The sequence below is a fragment of the Vigna umbellata genome, chromosome 4 (genome assembly GCF_029865625.1).
Source record: "Vigna umbellata cultivar VRB3 chromosome 4, Vumbellata_1.0, whole genome shotgun sequence".
NCBI classification, from domain to species: Eukaryota; Viridiplantae; Streptophyta; class Magnoliopsida; order Fabales; family Fabaceae; genus Vigna; species Vigna umbellata.
The window spans coordinates 18887145-18903206 of NC_142168.1; the positions used below are offsets into that span (position 1 = coordinate 18887145).

The 16062-nt window shown below is 39.4% G+C and overlaps 3 protein-coding genes across 3 annotated transcripts; 2 read left to right on the forward strand and 1 right to left on the reverse strand.

Annotated features, from left to right (window-relative positions):
• Window positions 1–515: 515 nt before the first annotated feature.
• Window positions 516–1293, reverse strand: LOC124837461 (kunitz-type trypsin inhibitor KTI1-like). Its single transcript, XM_047312823.2, has one exon. The coding sequence runs from the start codon at window positions 1234–1236 to the stop codon at window positions 586–588; it is 651 nt and encodes a 216-aa protein (XP_047168779.2). The 5' UTR covers window positions 1237–1293; the 3' UTR covers window positions 516–585.
• A 3443-nt stretch (window positions 1294–4736) lies between these two features.
• LOC148199451 (uncharacterized) lies at window positions 4737–5213 on the forward strand. Its single transcript, XM_088112672.1, has one exon. It carries the CDS (start codon window positions 4737–4739, stop codon window positions 5211–5213), a length of 477 nt encoding a protein of 158 aa, XP_087968798.1.
• A 191-nt stretch (window positions 5214–5404) lies between these two features.
• Window positions 5405–7867, forward strand: LOC148199452 (uncharacterized). The gene is made up of 4 exons (XM_088112673.1): window positions 5405–5683; window positions 5798–6820; window positions 7274–7670; window positions 7779–7867. Exons 1-4 carry the CDS (start codon window positions 5405–5407, stop codon window positions 7865–7867), a joined length of 1788 nt encoding a protein of 595 aa, XP_087968799.1.
• The last annotated feature ends 8195 nt before the right edge of the window (window positions 7868–16062 follow it).

Consider the following 16062-nt stretch of genomic DNA (forward strand, 5'->3'; position numbering starts at 1 on the left):
ATTGTATTACATAAAACGAATCGAAAGTTAATACCTCTTTATTTTAAAAGTTTTATGCAATTATTTATATTTTTAATTACATATATTAAAAACTCAAAAATAAAATCATATTAGTCATTTTTATTATTATCCAGTTTTGACCGTAATCAGTAAATACGTATTGGTATATAATGTTAAGATGTTTATTTATTTAATTTATTTGAAAATAAGTTTAATTAAGAAAAAAACACTCGAAAAAAGTTATGATCTAAATAAAGAGAAAGCAGTATAGATAAGATATAAACTTTAATTACTATTATTATTATTGATGATGTTTTAAAAAAAATGCATTCAATTGATTTAAAATATTAAAATTTTGTTTATATTTATCTGTTTCGGTTACTTAATTAATATAGTCACGTAGACTTCAAAACTGTTAAGAGTAATTTTATCTTATTTAGTTAATTATATATATATATATATTATTAAAACGAAGAAGCTGGTGTCGAATCTTATTATGTTCAGCCATGCGAAGATTTATTACAACGACAGCGAAATTAGCCTTTATTTAGCGCATAGATTACGTTAGTCACTGAGTTGGAGAAGCTAGTCATGACTTTTTAGGAGCAGTGATGGTTCATGCAGAGAAATTGCAGATGATGCGGGCGAAAGTCTCTGAAATCGAACCCATAAGGCAGCGTCCGCGTTCTGGGTGATCACCAAATGCCTGTTTCTAGCAGCATCAAACTGAATCCCAAGATAGTCACATGAACTACTATCGAGAGGACAGAACAAGATGTTGTAGCCCCCAATGTCAACAGGAACACTCTGAATCTTAAACCAACCGCTTACTGTGTTGTCGTATCCAGTAAGTTTAACAGAGAGTTCCTCTTCCTCACCCTTCACAGGAGTCCACACAGACGGGGTGGGGGCACACGGAGGCACAAAAGTGAACCCCAAGGTCAAAATAGTGCCTTCACGTAAAAAAAGGATTCTTAATGGGGATGAAATGTGTACAGGGAAGCCGTTAGAGAAAGGATTGGGATTTTGGACAACCGACAAAGGACAAGTTTCGTTTCCGGTTGCTGCAAATTCTACCCCACCCCCGTTGCCAGTTACTATAACTGGCGTTATAAAATATACGCCACCATTTTGAATAGGGTTACCGTCAGTGTCCACCAAATCAGCACTGGCTGAAGGAAGGTTCGAGGTGAAGGCACAAAGTAGAAACAGAGAGAGGAAGGTCGTAAACTTCATTTTTTGGGAGGCTCTACAAGGCTTATCTTCTGTTTGTGTGGACGAATCATATAGGAAACATGTATTTATAGACGCGCGAGTACAGAAGCAGAGACCCTCAGTATATTTTATAGTTTGAGTGAACAATTTTTTTTTATCTATTTTATGTGGTTCAACGTTTTTCAGTATAGAGATCATGAGCAAAATAAGTTAAACGTGGATTGTAAGGAGTTTAAGGAGACTGCTAGAGTTTAAGAAGCTTTCTCTTAAATCGACATTTGAAAATAAAGTCTGCATCTCCTTTATCTCTAATAATTTTCTAAGGTGATAAGCTTCTTCCAAAATTGAATCACGTGAATGAGCATGTCACGTCACCATAAAAGCACTGCTGAGTCACCTGTCAGCTTCCATAAATGCACCCACGCCACACGCTCAGTGCAATTAAAACGCACTTACATTCTCTGAATTACGTCTGCCATGTGTCAAATTGGAATGTTCTAAATTTGATAGTGGAAGCCAGGTGTCAGCGTGCAAGAGAGTGTCCGTTTGACTTGGAAAAGGAGTTGATTTTCTGAAAGCACCTCTTCTCACTCTCTCTGCATTGCACCATCTTCTTCCTCAGAAATTCAAAACCTCCATTTTCTCCTCCTTCTCTCTAGAACCCCCTTCTTCTCTCTTCGGTAACTTACCACCCTTTTCTCCGTTCACGTTTCAGCACCGTAGGAACGTCCCCTGCACCGTGAGCGTCATTTTAAACCGAACAACTTCTGATTCTTTAACCGGTAAGTTTTCCAACCTAGACTCTCGTTTCTAGATTTCCTACAAAACCCAAATTCAGCTGCATGCAAGGGTATCAGCTAAATTCTTTTACACTTCTTTTGGTTAGATTTAGTGAACAACTTAAGAAAATCGTTGAGGGTAGGAAACCGTTGTGGACGAGTCCAATTATTAGACGTTTCAGTCACGAATCCAGGTAAGGGAAGCTTATTAAGTTTAATTCTTGTGATTTTCTGTACTGCATGTGCGTTTATGTGATGTTTAAAGTATGATCTATGATATTGGACTTTTGGTATGAGAATATGATTCTGAAATGATGTATGAAAGTGATGTAATGTGCTATGGTTTGATTAAATTGAAACGTGAGCTGTATGATGAGATGATGCAATGAACATGTATGAATTGTACTATGATATGAGTGATTTAATGCATGAAAGTTTCTACTGGAAAATATGGTTACTGTATGTGGAATGTAAATATGAAAATCCTATGAAAATGAACGTTCGTTATCGAAACGGTCTTTGACCGTTCGGTATTCGTAGTAAATTCTTTGAAGTAGTCGAACCCTTTCATTTGGAAAGGATTATCCTTGAGGACAAACGCCCTCTTATATAGCTTTACGTTTGTGCTTTCGGCCAGACGTAAACATCATGAGTGTTGTGTGAGAATTTGAGAAGCCTGAAAATATCCCTTTGAACTCTTAGTCATATTATTAAAACATAAACTTTAAGTATCTCATCTTATATAATATCCAAATTTTCTATGATTTTGAATCAGCGAATAGCCTCGACCTAAAAGCGTACGTCTTAAGTGGCGCTCGGTCCTAGACCGAACGCTCGTCCTAAAAGTGTAAATGATAAGTAGCGCTCGGTCCTATACCGAACGCTCGTTCTCTCTGTAATTATCAACAAGCAGTAAAAGCGTTCGTCCATAAATTTAAATAGCTTTCGTCCAATACTTTAGTGACGTTCGTCCAAAATCTTCATTTAAATACCTATTTTCACGCTTGGTCATTGACTGGCGATTTGTCTTCTGAATTAAGTCGTGCTCGGTTTATTTATCCAAACAATTTGTGATATATCTATCCATTGGATTCACTCTAGCGTTATTGAACCTAAATTATTCTAAGTAATTTCCAGATCATTCTAGAGTCAGTTCATCTAACTGATTCAAGTTGTACTGAAGTCCATCTAAATAACTTATGTTGGTTTTATTCTACTCGTGAACGAGCCTTTCTTGGTATTGTATTAACGTTCGTCCTCTATTACAAAGAGGGTTGGACGTTCGTTCTTTTATGGAAGTGGAACTAAAAGTGAAAGTGTGAATAAGATGAAAGATTGAGATGTGCGAATGGTGTAAGAGATGAAATTATGGTTGTGGATTTTGAACGAGCGTTCCAAGGAGGAACGACTCTTGGATGGAAATTGAGATTGGTAAAGTATGAATGTGGACAAAGCTTAGCTGGCGATTCATCCTGATGTTCCGTGAGTGCTCGTCCTCACGTAGAGGGGAGTATGTCATGTGTGGGAACGGCAGGAGGTCCTAGTCCTTAGGGGTACTTTGGATGGAAGGGACTAACCTCGGGTGGCAGCTGATGATAAATGCCAGTTACTACACCACCTGGGTGCACGAACGTCGTAGCTACACAGAATTCATACAGTCCGGACAGTCAGTCTAGTATCAGGAATTGATTGAGTGAATGAATTGATTGAAGCATATGTTATGACTTATTTAATTTGTTTGATGTATATGTATGTTTCACTTGAATTAAATTCAATAAGCTTACCCTTCGTTTTCCATTGTGTTGTCTGTATCTGTACGTCCGTCTTGTCCTTGAAATGATCATCCGTGTGGATGTGAGCAGAGGGAGATGCATCTCTGGAAGAAACGCTTGAAGAAGGAATTCTGGCGGAAGAGAATTTAGTGGAGATTGAAGTGAAGGCCGAACCATAGAACGTTCGGTTATATGTTAGTTTATTTATGATAGTGGGCTGTTTTAGAGCGAACGCCCTTTTGTTTATGATAAATTTTGGAACGTTCGATGTTTCCCTCAATTTTGTAAACCGTCCGTTCTTATTGCTTAGTGAACTCTCGTAAAATTTTATGTATCTATGTAAGGCCGTTCGGCCAAGAGCGTACGTTATTTCCTTACTGTAAGACTGATTTGATATATTAATATATGTGAATATTCTATTATATAGTTGCTGACTGTATAATTTTGGGATGTTACATTATTGGTATCAGAGCAGTTTTGTTCTACTAAAGGGACACTGTAGGTTATGAGTGCACTGTGTTTTTGCTGTGTGCTTATTATATGTTTGGTGAGTTATTGTATTTTTAACTCTTAGACATTTCTAACGCTCGTTTTTCTCTGGTCCAGAGAACTAATGGCGCCTAGACTCCCTCCTCCTCCGCAACTGAACGAGTCTGATACGTCCAACAACACCAGGTTGTTGGAAACAGTGGTTGAAAGACTGCATCAACAAAACACCACTTTAATGGAGCAGAACGCCGTTCTGATGCAGCAGAATCAGAGCGCCATGCAGAGTTTGGAGGCTGCTCGCGCTAACTCCGAGGAAACTCAGAGACAATTGATGGAACTCATCTCTGCCACCAGAGGCACGCCAGGAGCGTCCTCTTCCACCGCTACACCACATGCTGAATGGAGTTTGGAAAGCTTCCTCCAACACCATCCTGCAAAATTCAGTGGAAAATGCCTTCCTGATGAGGCGGACCAGTGAGATATGGAGCGGATCTACAACGCTAAGAGGTGTCCGGATGACAACCGGTTAGCCTTTACTGAATACTTGCTGACTGGTGAAGCTAGCCACTGGTGGACGAGCATGAAAGCTATTTTAACGGACGCTCAGAGTCCCATTACTTGGGAGGTTTTCAGAGCTAAGTTCTATGAAGAATATTTCCCAGACAGCGTTCGTTACGCTAAGGAAGTTGAATTCCTTCAACTGGTGCAGGGAGCGAAGTCCGTGTCAGAATATACTAACACATTCAAACATCTACTGAGGTTCAATACAATGGCGGCCAGTGAGGAGTGGCAGTGTAGAAAATTCGAGAATGGGCTGAGGAGTGATCTAAAGGTGTTAATATCCAGCCTGTGTATCCGTTCATTCCCTGCAATGGTTGAGAGGGCAAAAGTGTTAGAGAAGAACATGGCTGAAGCCGAACAGCATAAGAAGCAACAAGCAACCAGAGGACGATTCTAACGAGAACGAATTCGAATCGGAATAGGACTCCTTACGTTCGACCCGTGCAGTCAAGTGGGTCTCAGGCGATAGTTGTTGCTGGACAGCAGGGGTCGATCAAATGTTTTCAATGTGGAGGACCCCATTACAAGGCAGTTTGTCCTCAATTGATAGGAGGGAAATATTGCACTCGCTGTAGAAGAAAGGGCCACATGGATAATGAGTGTAATATGGGTGGAAGAGCGGTTATGAGACCACCGAACGCTGGGAGAAATCAGGCAAGAGGAGGTGGACGAGCGCAAGCTGTGGGGAGAGTATATGCGATCACTGGAGCGGAGGCAGCAAGCTCAGGTACGCTCATCACTGGTACCTGCTTAGTACATGGAAAATCTTGCTATGTGTTGTACGACTCGGGGGCAACACACTCCTTCATCTCGAAGGCGTGCTTTGAGAAATTGGGATTAGCGGAGAGTGAAATGCAGTTTGACTTGGTGGTGTCAACCCCAGCAGCTGGTGAGGTTAGGACGTCTACCATGTGCATTAGATGTCCTATTGAGATAGAAGGGCGTAGGTATAAGGTGAATCTCATATGTTTACCTCTCAAGGAGTTAGAAGTGATTTTGGGGATGGATTGGCTGACTACCAATCACATTCTCATAGACTGTGGTGCTAAGGAATTGATCTTTCCGGAAGAATATGAAGAAGAGTTGTCTGTGACGCTCGGGCAGCTGAAAGAAGATATTATGGAGGGCGCCAGTTGCTTTTTGATTTTAACGCACTCGGACGAAGACTCCAGTGGAGAACGATCGTCCAGAAGTCAGTTGAGTAGAGGACGATCGGTCGTAGATGAATTTCCTGATGTTTTTCCAGAAGAAGTACCTGGACTGCCTCCCGTTCGTGAGGTTGAATTTACAATCGATTTGGTGACAACAGCAGCACCCATATCTGTCCAACCGTACCGCATGGCACCAGCTGAGTTGGCCGAACTCAAACAACAAATTGAAGATCTGATGGACAAGAGATTTATTAGACCGAGCGTCTCACCGTGGGGAGCGCCAGTGTTGTTGGTAAAGAAGAAAGATGGCAGCTCTCGGCTCTGCATTGATTACAGACAACTAAACAAGCTGACCATCAAAAACAAGTACCCACTACCTCGGATTGATGACCTGCTGGATCAGTTGCAGGGTGCGAGCGTCTTTTCGAAGATTGACTTACGCTCGGGCTATCACCAAATTCGGGTGAAGGAAGGAGACATTCAGAAGACGGCCTTTAGGTCCCGTTATGGACATTATGAGTACGTGGTGATGCCGTTCGGAGTGACGAACGCCCCAGCAGTTTTTATGGAATATATGAATCGAATATTCAGGCCGTATCTAGATAAGTTTGTGGTAGTGTTCATTGACGACATCCTAGTCTACTCCAAGAGCCAAGAAGAACACGAAGAACATTTGAGATTGGTACTGGGCGTATTGAGAGAAAAGGAGTTGTACGCCAAGTTATCTAAGTGCGATTTTTGGATGGAGAGCGTGCAGTTTTTGGGACATGTAGTCTCGGCAGAAGGTATATCAGTTGACCCGGCCAAAGTACGAGCGGTGTTAGAATGGGAGAGTCCGCGTTCGGTCACTGAAGTGAGGAGTTTCGTGGGGCTCGCGGGCTACTATAGGCGTTTCATTGAAGGGTTTTCTAAGATAGTAGCGCCGTTGACACAGCTAACGCGCAAGGATCACCCATTCGCTTGGACTGATAAGTGTGAATCGAGCTTCCAGGAGTTAAAGAAGAAGTTGACGAGCGCTCCAGTATTAATCATTCCAGACACGACCAAGCCATTTGAAGTCTACTGTGATGCATCTCATCAAGGTTTGGGCTGTGTATTGATGCAAGAGAAACGAGCGGTGGCTTATGCCTCTCGACAATTGAAGGTCCACGAAAGGAATTACCCAACGCACGACCTGGAATTGGCAGCGGTCGTCTTCGCACTGAAGATTTGGAGGCATTACTTGTACGGGTCTACTTTCCAAGTCTTCAGTGATCACAAGAGCCTCAAGTATTTATTTGATCAGAAGGAGTTGAACATGAGGCAGAGGCATTGGCTAGAGTTTTTGAAAGATTATGAGTTTGAACTGCTGTATCACCCTGGGAAGGCCAATGTAGTGGCGGACGCCCTAAGCAGGAAGACAGTTCATGTCTCGGTGATGATGATTAAAGAGCTAAGTTTGGTGGAGAGTTTCCGAGACCTAAGGTTACAGTTCGATCTAGGAACGAACGTTATTAGATGCTGTAACCTTAGAATTTCCAGTGACGTCTTTGACCGTATCAGGATGAAGCAACGCGAGGACGAGGAATTGTTGAAGATTTTAAGCGCGCTCGGTACGGATCAGGCCAAGCATTTCAACACTGGAACGGACGGCCTATTACGCTACATGGATAGGACGTGCGTTCCCAACGATGGCGAGCTGAAAAGAATTATTCTGGAGGAAGGTCATCATAGTCGTCTTAGCATGCACCCTGGCATGACTAAGATGTATCAAGACCTCCGGAAATCATTTTGGTGGCCTGGAATGAAGAACGATGTCGCTCATTTTGTAGCGTCATGCCTAACCTGTCAACGAGTGAAGGCGGAACACCAAAGACCTGGCGGCCTATTGCAGCAATTGGAAATTCCAGAATGGAAGTAGGACAGCATCTCCATGGATTTTGTGACTCATCTACCACGAACGGTCAGGAATCATGACTCGATTTGGGTGATCGTAGATAGGCTAACGAAGAGCGCCCACTTCCTGGCCGTAAACTTGAAGATGTCAATGACAAATTTGGCCAAGTTGTATATTAAGGAGATCGTTCGTCTTCATGGAGTACCTTCGAGTATAATTTCTGACCGAGACACAAGGTTCACTTCACGGTTTTGGCAGTCACTTCAAAGTGAGCTCGGTAGTAAATTGCAGATGAGTTCAGCGTATCACCCTCAGACGGACGACCAATCTGAGAGGACCATCCAGATGCTCGAAGACTTACTGAGGACGTGCGTCCTAGACCACATGGGCGTCTGGGATGAAGTATTGCCATTGGTAGAGTTCACCTACAACAACAGTTTCCAATCCAGCATTGGAATGGCTCCTTTCGAAGCTCTTTACGGACGTAAATGCCGCACGCCACTTTGCTGGTTTCTTGAAGGAGAGAACGTGTTGACTGGATCGGAACTCATTCAACAAACGACCGAAAAGGTGAAATTAATCCAGGAGAGGTTGAAGACGTCAAGAAGCAGACAGAAATCTTATGGTGACAAGAGAAGAAGGCCGTTAGAGTTCCAAACTGGCGACCACGTGTTCCTTAGATTGAATCCAACCACTGGAGTAGGCAGAGCTATGCGATCAAAGAAATTATCTCCGAAGTTCGTTGGGCCGTATCAAATTCTGAAGAAGATTGGAACAGTAGCGTACGAACTAGCCTTGCCGCCTCAACTGTCCAACCTTCACCCGGTGTTCCATGTTTCCCAACTCCGCAAATAAATAGCAGATCCCTCGCATATATTGGAGCTGGAGGACGTTCGTCTTCGTCAAGACCGAACGCTGGAGATGAAGCCGGTTCGTGTTGAAGACGTCCGCACCAAGTTATACAAAGGAAAGAACGTTCGATTGGTGAAAATGGTGTGGGACGAAAAGACGGGCGACTCTACATGGGAAGTGGAGGAAGCCATGAAAGACTTATACCCTCACCTATTTCTTGGTAAGTCTTAATTTTCGAGGACGAAAATTTTTGTAGTTAGGGGGATTGTCACGTCACCATAAAAGCACTGCTGAGTCACCTGTCAGCTTCCATAAATGCACCCACGCCACACGCTCAGTGCAATTAAAACGCACTCACATTCTCTGAATTACGTCTGCCATGTGTCAAATTGGAATGTTCTAAATTTGATAGTGGAAGCCAGGTGTCAGCGTGCGAGAGAGTGTCCGTTTGACTTGGGAAAGGAGTTGATTTTCTGAAAGCACCTCTTCTCACTCTCTCTGCATTGCACCATCTTCTTCCTCAGAAATTCAAAACCTCCATTTTCTCCTCCTCTCTAGAACCCCCTTCTTCTCTCTTGGTAACTTACCACCCTTTTCTCCGTTCACGTTTCAGCACCGTAGGAACGTCCCCTGCACCGTGAGCGTCATTTTAAACTGAACAACTTCTGATTCTGTAACCGGTAAGTTTTCCAACCTAGACTCTCGTTTCTAGATTTCCTACAAAACCCAAATTCAGCTGCATGCAAGGGTATCAGCTAAATTCTTTTACATTTCTTTTGGTTAGATTTAGTGAAGAACTTAAGAAAATCGTTGAGGGTAGGAAACCGTTGTGGACGAGTCCAATTATTAGACGTTTCAGTCACGAATCCAGGTAAGGGAAGCTTATTAAGTTTAATTCTTGTGATTTTCTGTACTGCATGTGCGTTTATGTGATGTTTAAAGTATGATCTATGATATTGGACTTTTGGTATGAGAATATGATTCTGAAATGATGTATGAAAAAGTGATGTAATGTGCTATGGTTTGATTAAATTGAAACGTGAGCTGTATGATGAGATGATGCAATGAACATGTATGAATTGTACTATGATATGAGTGATTTAATGCATGAAAGTTTCTACTGGAAAATATGGTTACTGTATGTGGAATGTAAATATGAAAATCCTATGAAAATGAACGTTCGTTATCGAAACGGTCTTTGACCGTTCGGTATTCGTAGTAAATTCTTTGAAGTAGTCGAACCCTTTCATTTGGAAAGGATTATCCTTGAGGACGAACGCCCTCTTATATAGCTTTACGTTTGTGCTTTCGGCCAGACGTAAACATCATGAGTGTTGTGTGAGAATTTGAGAAGCCTGAAAATATCCCTTTGAACTCTTAGTCATATTATTAAAACATAAACTTTAAGTATCTCATCTTATATAATATCCAAATTTTCTATGATTTTGAATCAGCGAATAGCCTCGACCTAAAAGCGTACGTCCTAAGTGGCGCTCGGTCTTAGACCGAACGCTCGTCCTAAAAGTGTAAATGATAAGTAGCGCTCGGTCCTATACCGAACGCTCGTTCTCTCCGTAATTATCAACAAGCTGTAAAAGCGTTCGTCCATAAATTTAAATAGCTTTCGTCCAATACTTTAGTGACGTTCGTCCAAAATCTTCATTTAAATACCTATTTTCACGCTTGGTCATTGACTGGCGATTTGTCTTCTGAATTAAGTCGTGCTCGGTTTATTTATCCAAACAATTTGTGATATATCTATCCATTGGATTCACTCTAGCGTTATTGAACCTAAATTATTCTAGGTAATTTCCAGATCATTCTAGAGTCAGTTCATCTAACTGATTCAAGTTGTACTGAAGTCCATCTAAATAACTTATGTTGGTTTTATTCTACTCGTGAACGAGCCTTTCTTGGTATTGTATTAACGTTCGTCCTCTATTACAAAGAGGGTTGGACGTTCGTTCTTTTATGGAAGTGGAACTAAAAGTGAAAGTGTGAATAAGATGAAAGATTGAGATGTGCGAATGGTGTAAGAGATGAAATTATGGTTGTGGATTTTGAACGAGCGTTCCAAGGAGGAACGACTCTTGGATGGAAATTGAGATTGGTAAAGTATGAATGTGGACAAAGCTTAGCTGGCGATTCATCCTGATGTTTCGTGAGTGCTCGTCCTCACGTAGAGGGGAGTATGTCATGTGTGGGAACGGCAGGAGGTCCTAGTCCTTAGGGGTACTTTGGATGGAAGGGACTAACCTCGGGTGGCAGCTGATGATAAATGCCAGTTACTACACCACCTGGGTGCACGAACGTCGTAGCTACACAGAATTCATACAGTCCGGACAGTCAGTCTAGTATCAGGAATTGATTAAGTGAATGAATTGATTGAAGCATATGTTATGACTTATTTAATTTGTTTGATGTATATGTATGTTTTACTTGAATTAAATTCAATAAGCTTACCCTTCGTTTTCCATTGTGTTGTCTGTATCTGTACGTCCGTCTTGTCCTTGCAATGATCATCCGTGTGGATGTGAGCAGAGGGAGATGCATCTCTGGAAGAAACGCTTGAAGAAGGAATTCTGGCAGAAGAGAATTTAGTGGAGATTGAAGTGAAGGCCGAACCATAGAACGTTCGGTTATATGTTAGTTTATTTATGATAGTGGGCTGTTTTAGAGCGAACGCCCTTTTGTTTATGATAAATTTTGGAACGTTCGGTGTTTCCCTCAATTTTGTAAACCGTCCGTTCTTATTGCTTAGTGAACTCTCGTAAAATTTTATGTATCTATGTAAGGCCGTTCGGCCAAGAGCGTACGTTATTTCCTTACTGTAAGACTGATTTGATATATTAATATATGTGAATATTCTATTATATAGTTGCTGACTGTATAATTTTGGGATGTTACATAGCCAAACTTGTTGATAAACAATTTATAAGGAGAAGAAATAGTTTCAAACGAACAAGATTTTTATAAATAAATTTTAACTATTTAAATAATTTATTATACCAATTTTTTAATTTTATTTTAATTGTCCTTTAAATTTAACTCACCAATATTAGAAATAACAAGCTGTGAAATTTATTTGATGAACAACTCTTGGTATTTAATTAAAGACATCTATTCATAGACTACAAGATGACAGCGACGCAGGTTAAATGTCAGGTTCATTACTTCGTCCTTATCCTTATCTTTAAAGTGAAAACTCTTTTAATTTTTTTCTATATGTTTAACATACTGGCAATTTTGATCATATCCCATCTATGTTAACGAGTATACACGTATTCATTTTTTAATATTTCAAATACTAATTAAATTATTTAAAAAGTAAAAAATCAAATAAAATATTGACTATTTACCATGAGGAGCAATACCTCCATACAGGGATATTCTGAAATTCATCTTTCCCGACGTGACAGCTAACAATTGCTCCATTTTAAATGTTACTTTTTCAAAATAAAATGTAGGTTGAGGGTATTTTGGAAAGGCAGAGAGAAACTGATTTTCTTCTTTTCATAGTTTCATCTCAGGAAGCAAACATTTATTTTCATTTGTGATCTTACTCTCTTCACCATTAGTCTCAATGGTCTCACTCCCTCTCCATCGTCTCTCTCTCCACCATTGGTTTCATTGTGTCTTCACCAGAATTTCACCGGATTGTTTCTTTGTCTCGTTCTTCCTCTCCACCGAAGCATATTTCCCCTTTTCTTCCTCTCTTCATCTTTTTCTTGGCGACTTTTTCTCGTTGTCCTCTCCACCGAAGCACATTCAGTCTCTTCCCCATTGTCCTAATGTCCATCAAGGAGTAAAGGTGTGTCCTTTCTTTAAGGTTTCGGCTTTTCGCAATGTCAAGATTGGTAGCACCAATGTAAGTAACACTACATTTGTTAAAAGACTTGATGAATGTATTGATGGTTTCGGTGTTGTGGTAATATCTTTAAGTTGATTGTGTTGATTTCAGGAGGAGTAGCTCGAATTTAAACAAAAATATGTAAGTGACTGGATTCTAGACAACGACAATGTGTGAAGAGAACAAGTGCTGCTAGACTTACAATTATTATAGGACGTTGAGTTGTTGTGTAGAGATTTTGATTGTATGAGAGTTGTAAACCTTCTTAGTATAGAAAAATACATTAAAAATGATGGATAATATGTACTTATTAAATATTATATCAATAAAATTTCAATTTTGATTAATACGATTTCAATTTTGTTATAGTTTTTCTGTGTTTTTGGGTGAGTTTTTCCACTTTTTGTGATGGATGATTGAGTTTATTAATCATGGTTGGTGCTTACTTCACCAATTTACACTTGAGAAGAAATGTGATTTAGGTGCTTTCATGTAAGTTAGATGAACTCCATAAGCATTTATGTCCATTTTCTACCCTCGTAATCGATTACAAGGGTCTTGTAATCGATTACCAGAGGAAAAATGGTCATTTGTGCAAAACCTTCAACTATACTCTCCAACTGGATGAACAACACTTCCCAACTCTGTTTTTCTTACCTTTGCTGCTTGTTTTGCTCCTAACTTTCTCCACTGAACTCCAAATGAGTTGATTCTTATTTTGTTGGAATCTAGACTCAGAGTTTTCAAATGACTACAAATTCCCAAAAACAATGTTTTTTTAAGCTTCCTAAATGAGTTTAATTTCAAGTTATTTTTTTGATGTTTGTTATTTTAGATGAGTGAGTGAGTTTAATGGTCATGAGTGGTGATTAGAGCACCAATGAACATGTTAGGCCATTGAATTGTTGAGAAAAAATGTCATTTAGGTACTTTCATGTAAGTTAGATGAGCTCCATAAGCATTTATGGCCATTTTCTGCCCTGGTAATCAATTACAGGGGTCTTGTAATCGATTACTAGAGAAAAAATGGTCATTTGTACAGAAACTTCAACTATACTTCCCAGCTGGATGAACAACATTCCCCAACTCTGTTTTTCTGACCTTTGCTGCTTGTTTTGCTCTTAACTTTCTCCACCGAACTCCAAATGGTCATAATTTGTAGACCATTGTACTAGGTGCAATTAATTTCCCCAAAACAACGTTTTTCTAAGCTTCCTAAATGAGTTTAATTTCAAGTTATTGTTTCATGTTTGTCATTTTAGATGGGTGAGTGAGTTTAATGGTCATGAGTGGTGTTTAGTGCACCAATGAACATGTTACAGTGCACAAATTTTAAAAGGAAATTTCAATAAGTAATATATCTGTGAACAAGAGGGAAAGATATACGTATAAGATAATGTGCTGTCAACTTTGACCTTTGCTGACTATTTTAATCATTACTTTTTCCACAGACCTCCAAATGATGTGGTTCTTTTTTATTAGAAACTAGACTCAAAAAGCTTTCCAATGACTACTAATTTTTAATTTTTGGACATCTGAGTAGGTACAGTTAATTCCTTAAAGTTAACGTTTTACATATTCCTGTCAACTCTGACTTTGTTGGTTGTTTTGCTCTTAACTTTCTCCACCGAACTTCAAATGAGTTGATTCTTTTTTTTTGAATCTAAACTCAAAGAGTTTTCAAATGACTACTAACTCATAATTTTTAGACCAATGTACTAGGTACAGTTAATTTCCCAAAAACAACGTTTTTGTAAGCTTCCTAAATGGTAAGAGACTTCACCTACCTTGTTCAAACCCATATATGCATTGTTTCATCCCCAATTGAGTAGGGCAAACTGTGTTTTGATATACTTGACACCAACAATGATTAGAAACAAGAGGTATCCATGAAAAAATTGGAAAAAATCACCCATAGGAACACAAAAATGACTTTGGGGAGTCAAGTTCTCCCAACTAGGGAGTAACGTTTTTCGTACAAATTAGCAATCAAACCCTGGTAATCGATTACAATTTTTGTGTCCTTATAAGTGATTTTTTCTATTTTTTTCCATGGATGACTCACATTGCTCATCATTGATGGTATCAAGTGTATCAAAACAAAGTTTGGTCCACTCAATTGTGGATGAAACACATGTTGTTCATCATTGATTGTGTCAAGTGTATCAAAACACAATTTTCCCCACTCAATTGTGAAGGAAAAAACTCCTATAGGTGTTTGAACCAAGGTAGTTCAAGTTCATGAAAATTTGTGCACAACTCATGTCCTGGAATGCCATCTAATGTTGTTACAATGCACAAAATTTAAAAGGAATTTTCAATAAGTAATAGATCTGTGAACAAGAGGGAAATATATACGTATAAGATAATGTGCTGTCAACTTTGACCTTTGTTGACTATTTTAATCATAACGTTTTTCACAAACCTTCAAATGATGTGATTCTTTTTTTATTAGAAACTAGACTCAAATATCTTTCCAATGACTACTAATTTGTAATTTTTGGACATCTGAGTAGGTACAGTTAATTCCTTAAAGTTAACGTTTTACATATTCATGTCAACTCTCACCTTTATTGGTTGTTTTGCTCTTAACTTTCTCCACCGAACTCCAAATGAGTTGATTCTTTTTATGTTGGAATCTAGACTCAAAGAGCTTTCAAGTGACTACTAATTTGTAATTTTTGGACATGTGAGTAGGTACAGTTAATTCCTTAAAGGTAACGTTTTATATATTTGTCAGGTGTGCCCTTTGTTGATTGTTTTGCTGATAACTTTCTCCACCAAACTCCAAATGAGTTGATTCTTGTTTCGTTGGAATCTAGACTTAAAGATCTTTCAAATGACTATTAACTCATAATTTTTAGACTACTGTACTAGATGCAGTTAATTTCCCAAAAACACGTTTGTTTAAGCTTCCTAAATGAGTTTACTTCCAAGTTATTGTTTCATGTCTCTTATTTTATTCTATTTTATTTTATTTCTTTATAAACTTGCAACCATCAACCATGACCAACATGAGTCATGCATTGAAAAAAATGGACAAAGACAACCTAAAGCACATAAAAATCACCATGGAGAGTCACGTTCTCCCAACTAGGGAGTGACTTGCAAGTTTTTGTACAAATAATCATTAAGGCACTGGTAATCGATTACAAACACCATGTAATCGATTACCAAGGCATGTATCAGCTTCAAGTGCTAAGGGACTTTAACTACCTTGCTGAAATAATCACATGGGGCCTTTGCTCCATAATAGGCTGGACAAAGATGAGTTTTGATGCACTTACAACCATCAACAATGACCAACAGGAGTCATCCATTGAAAACAATGGACAAAGGCAGCCTTAAGCACAAAAAAATCACCATGGGGGGTCACGTTCTCCCAATTTGGGTACCTATTAAGCCACTAGTAATCGGTTGCAGGCACCATGTAATCAATTACTAGAGCATCTCTTGGTTTCAAATGCTGAGGCACTTGAACTACCTTGCTGAAACACCCACATGGGGTCTTTGCTCC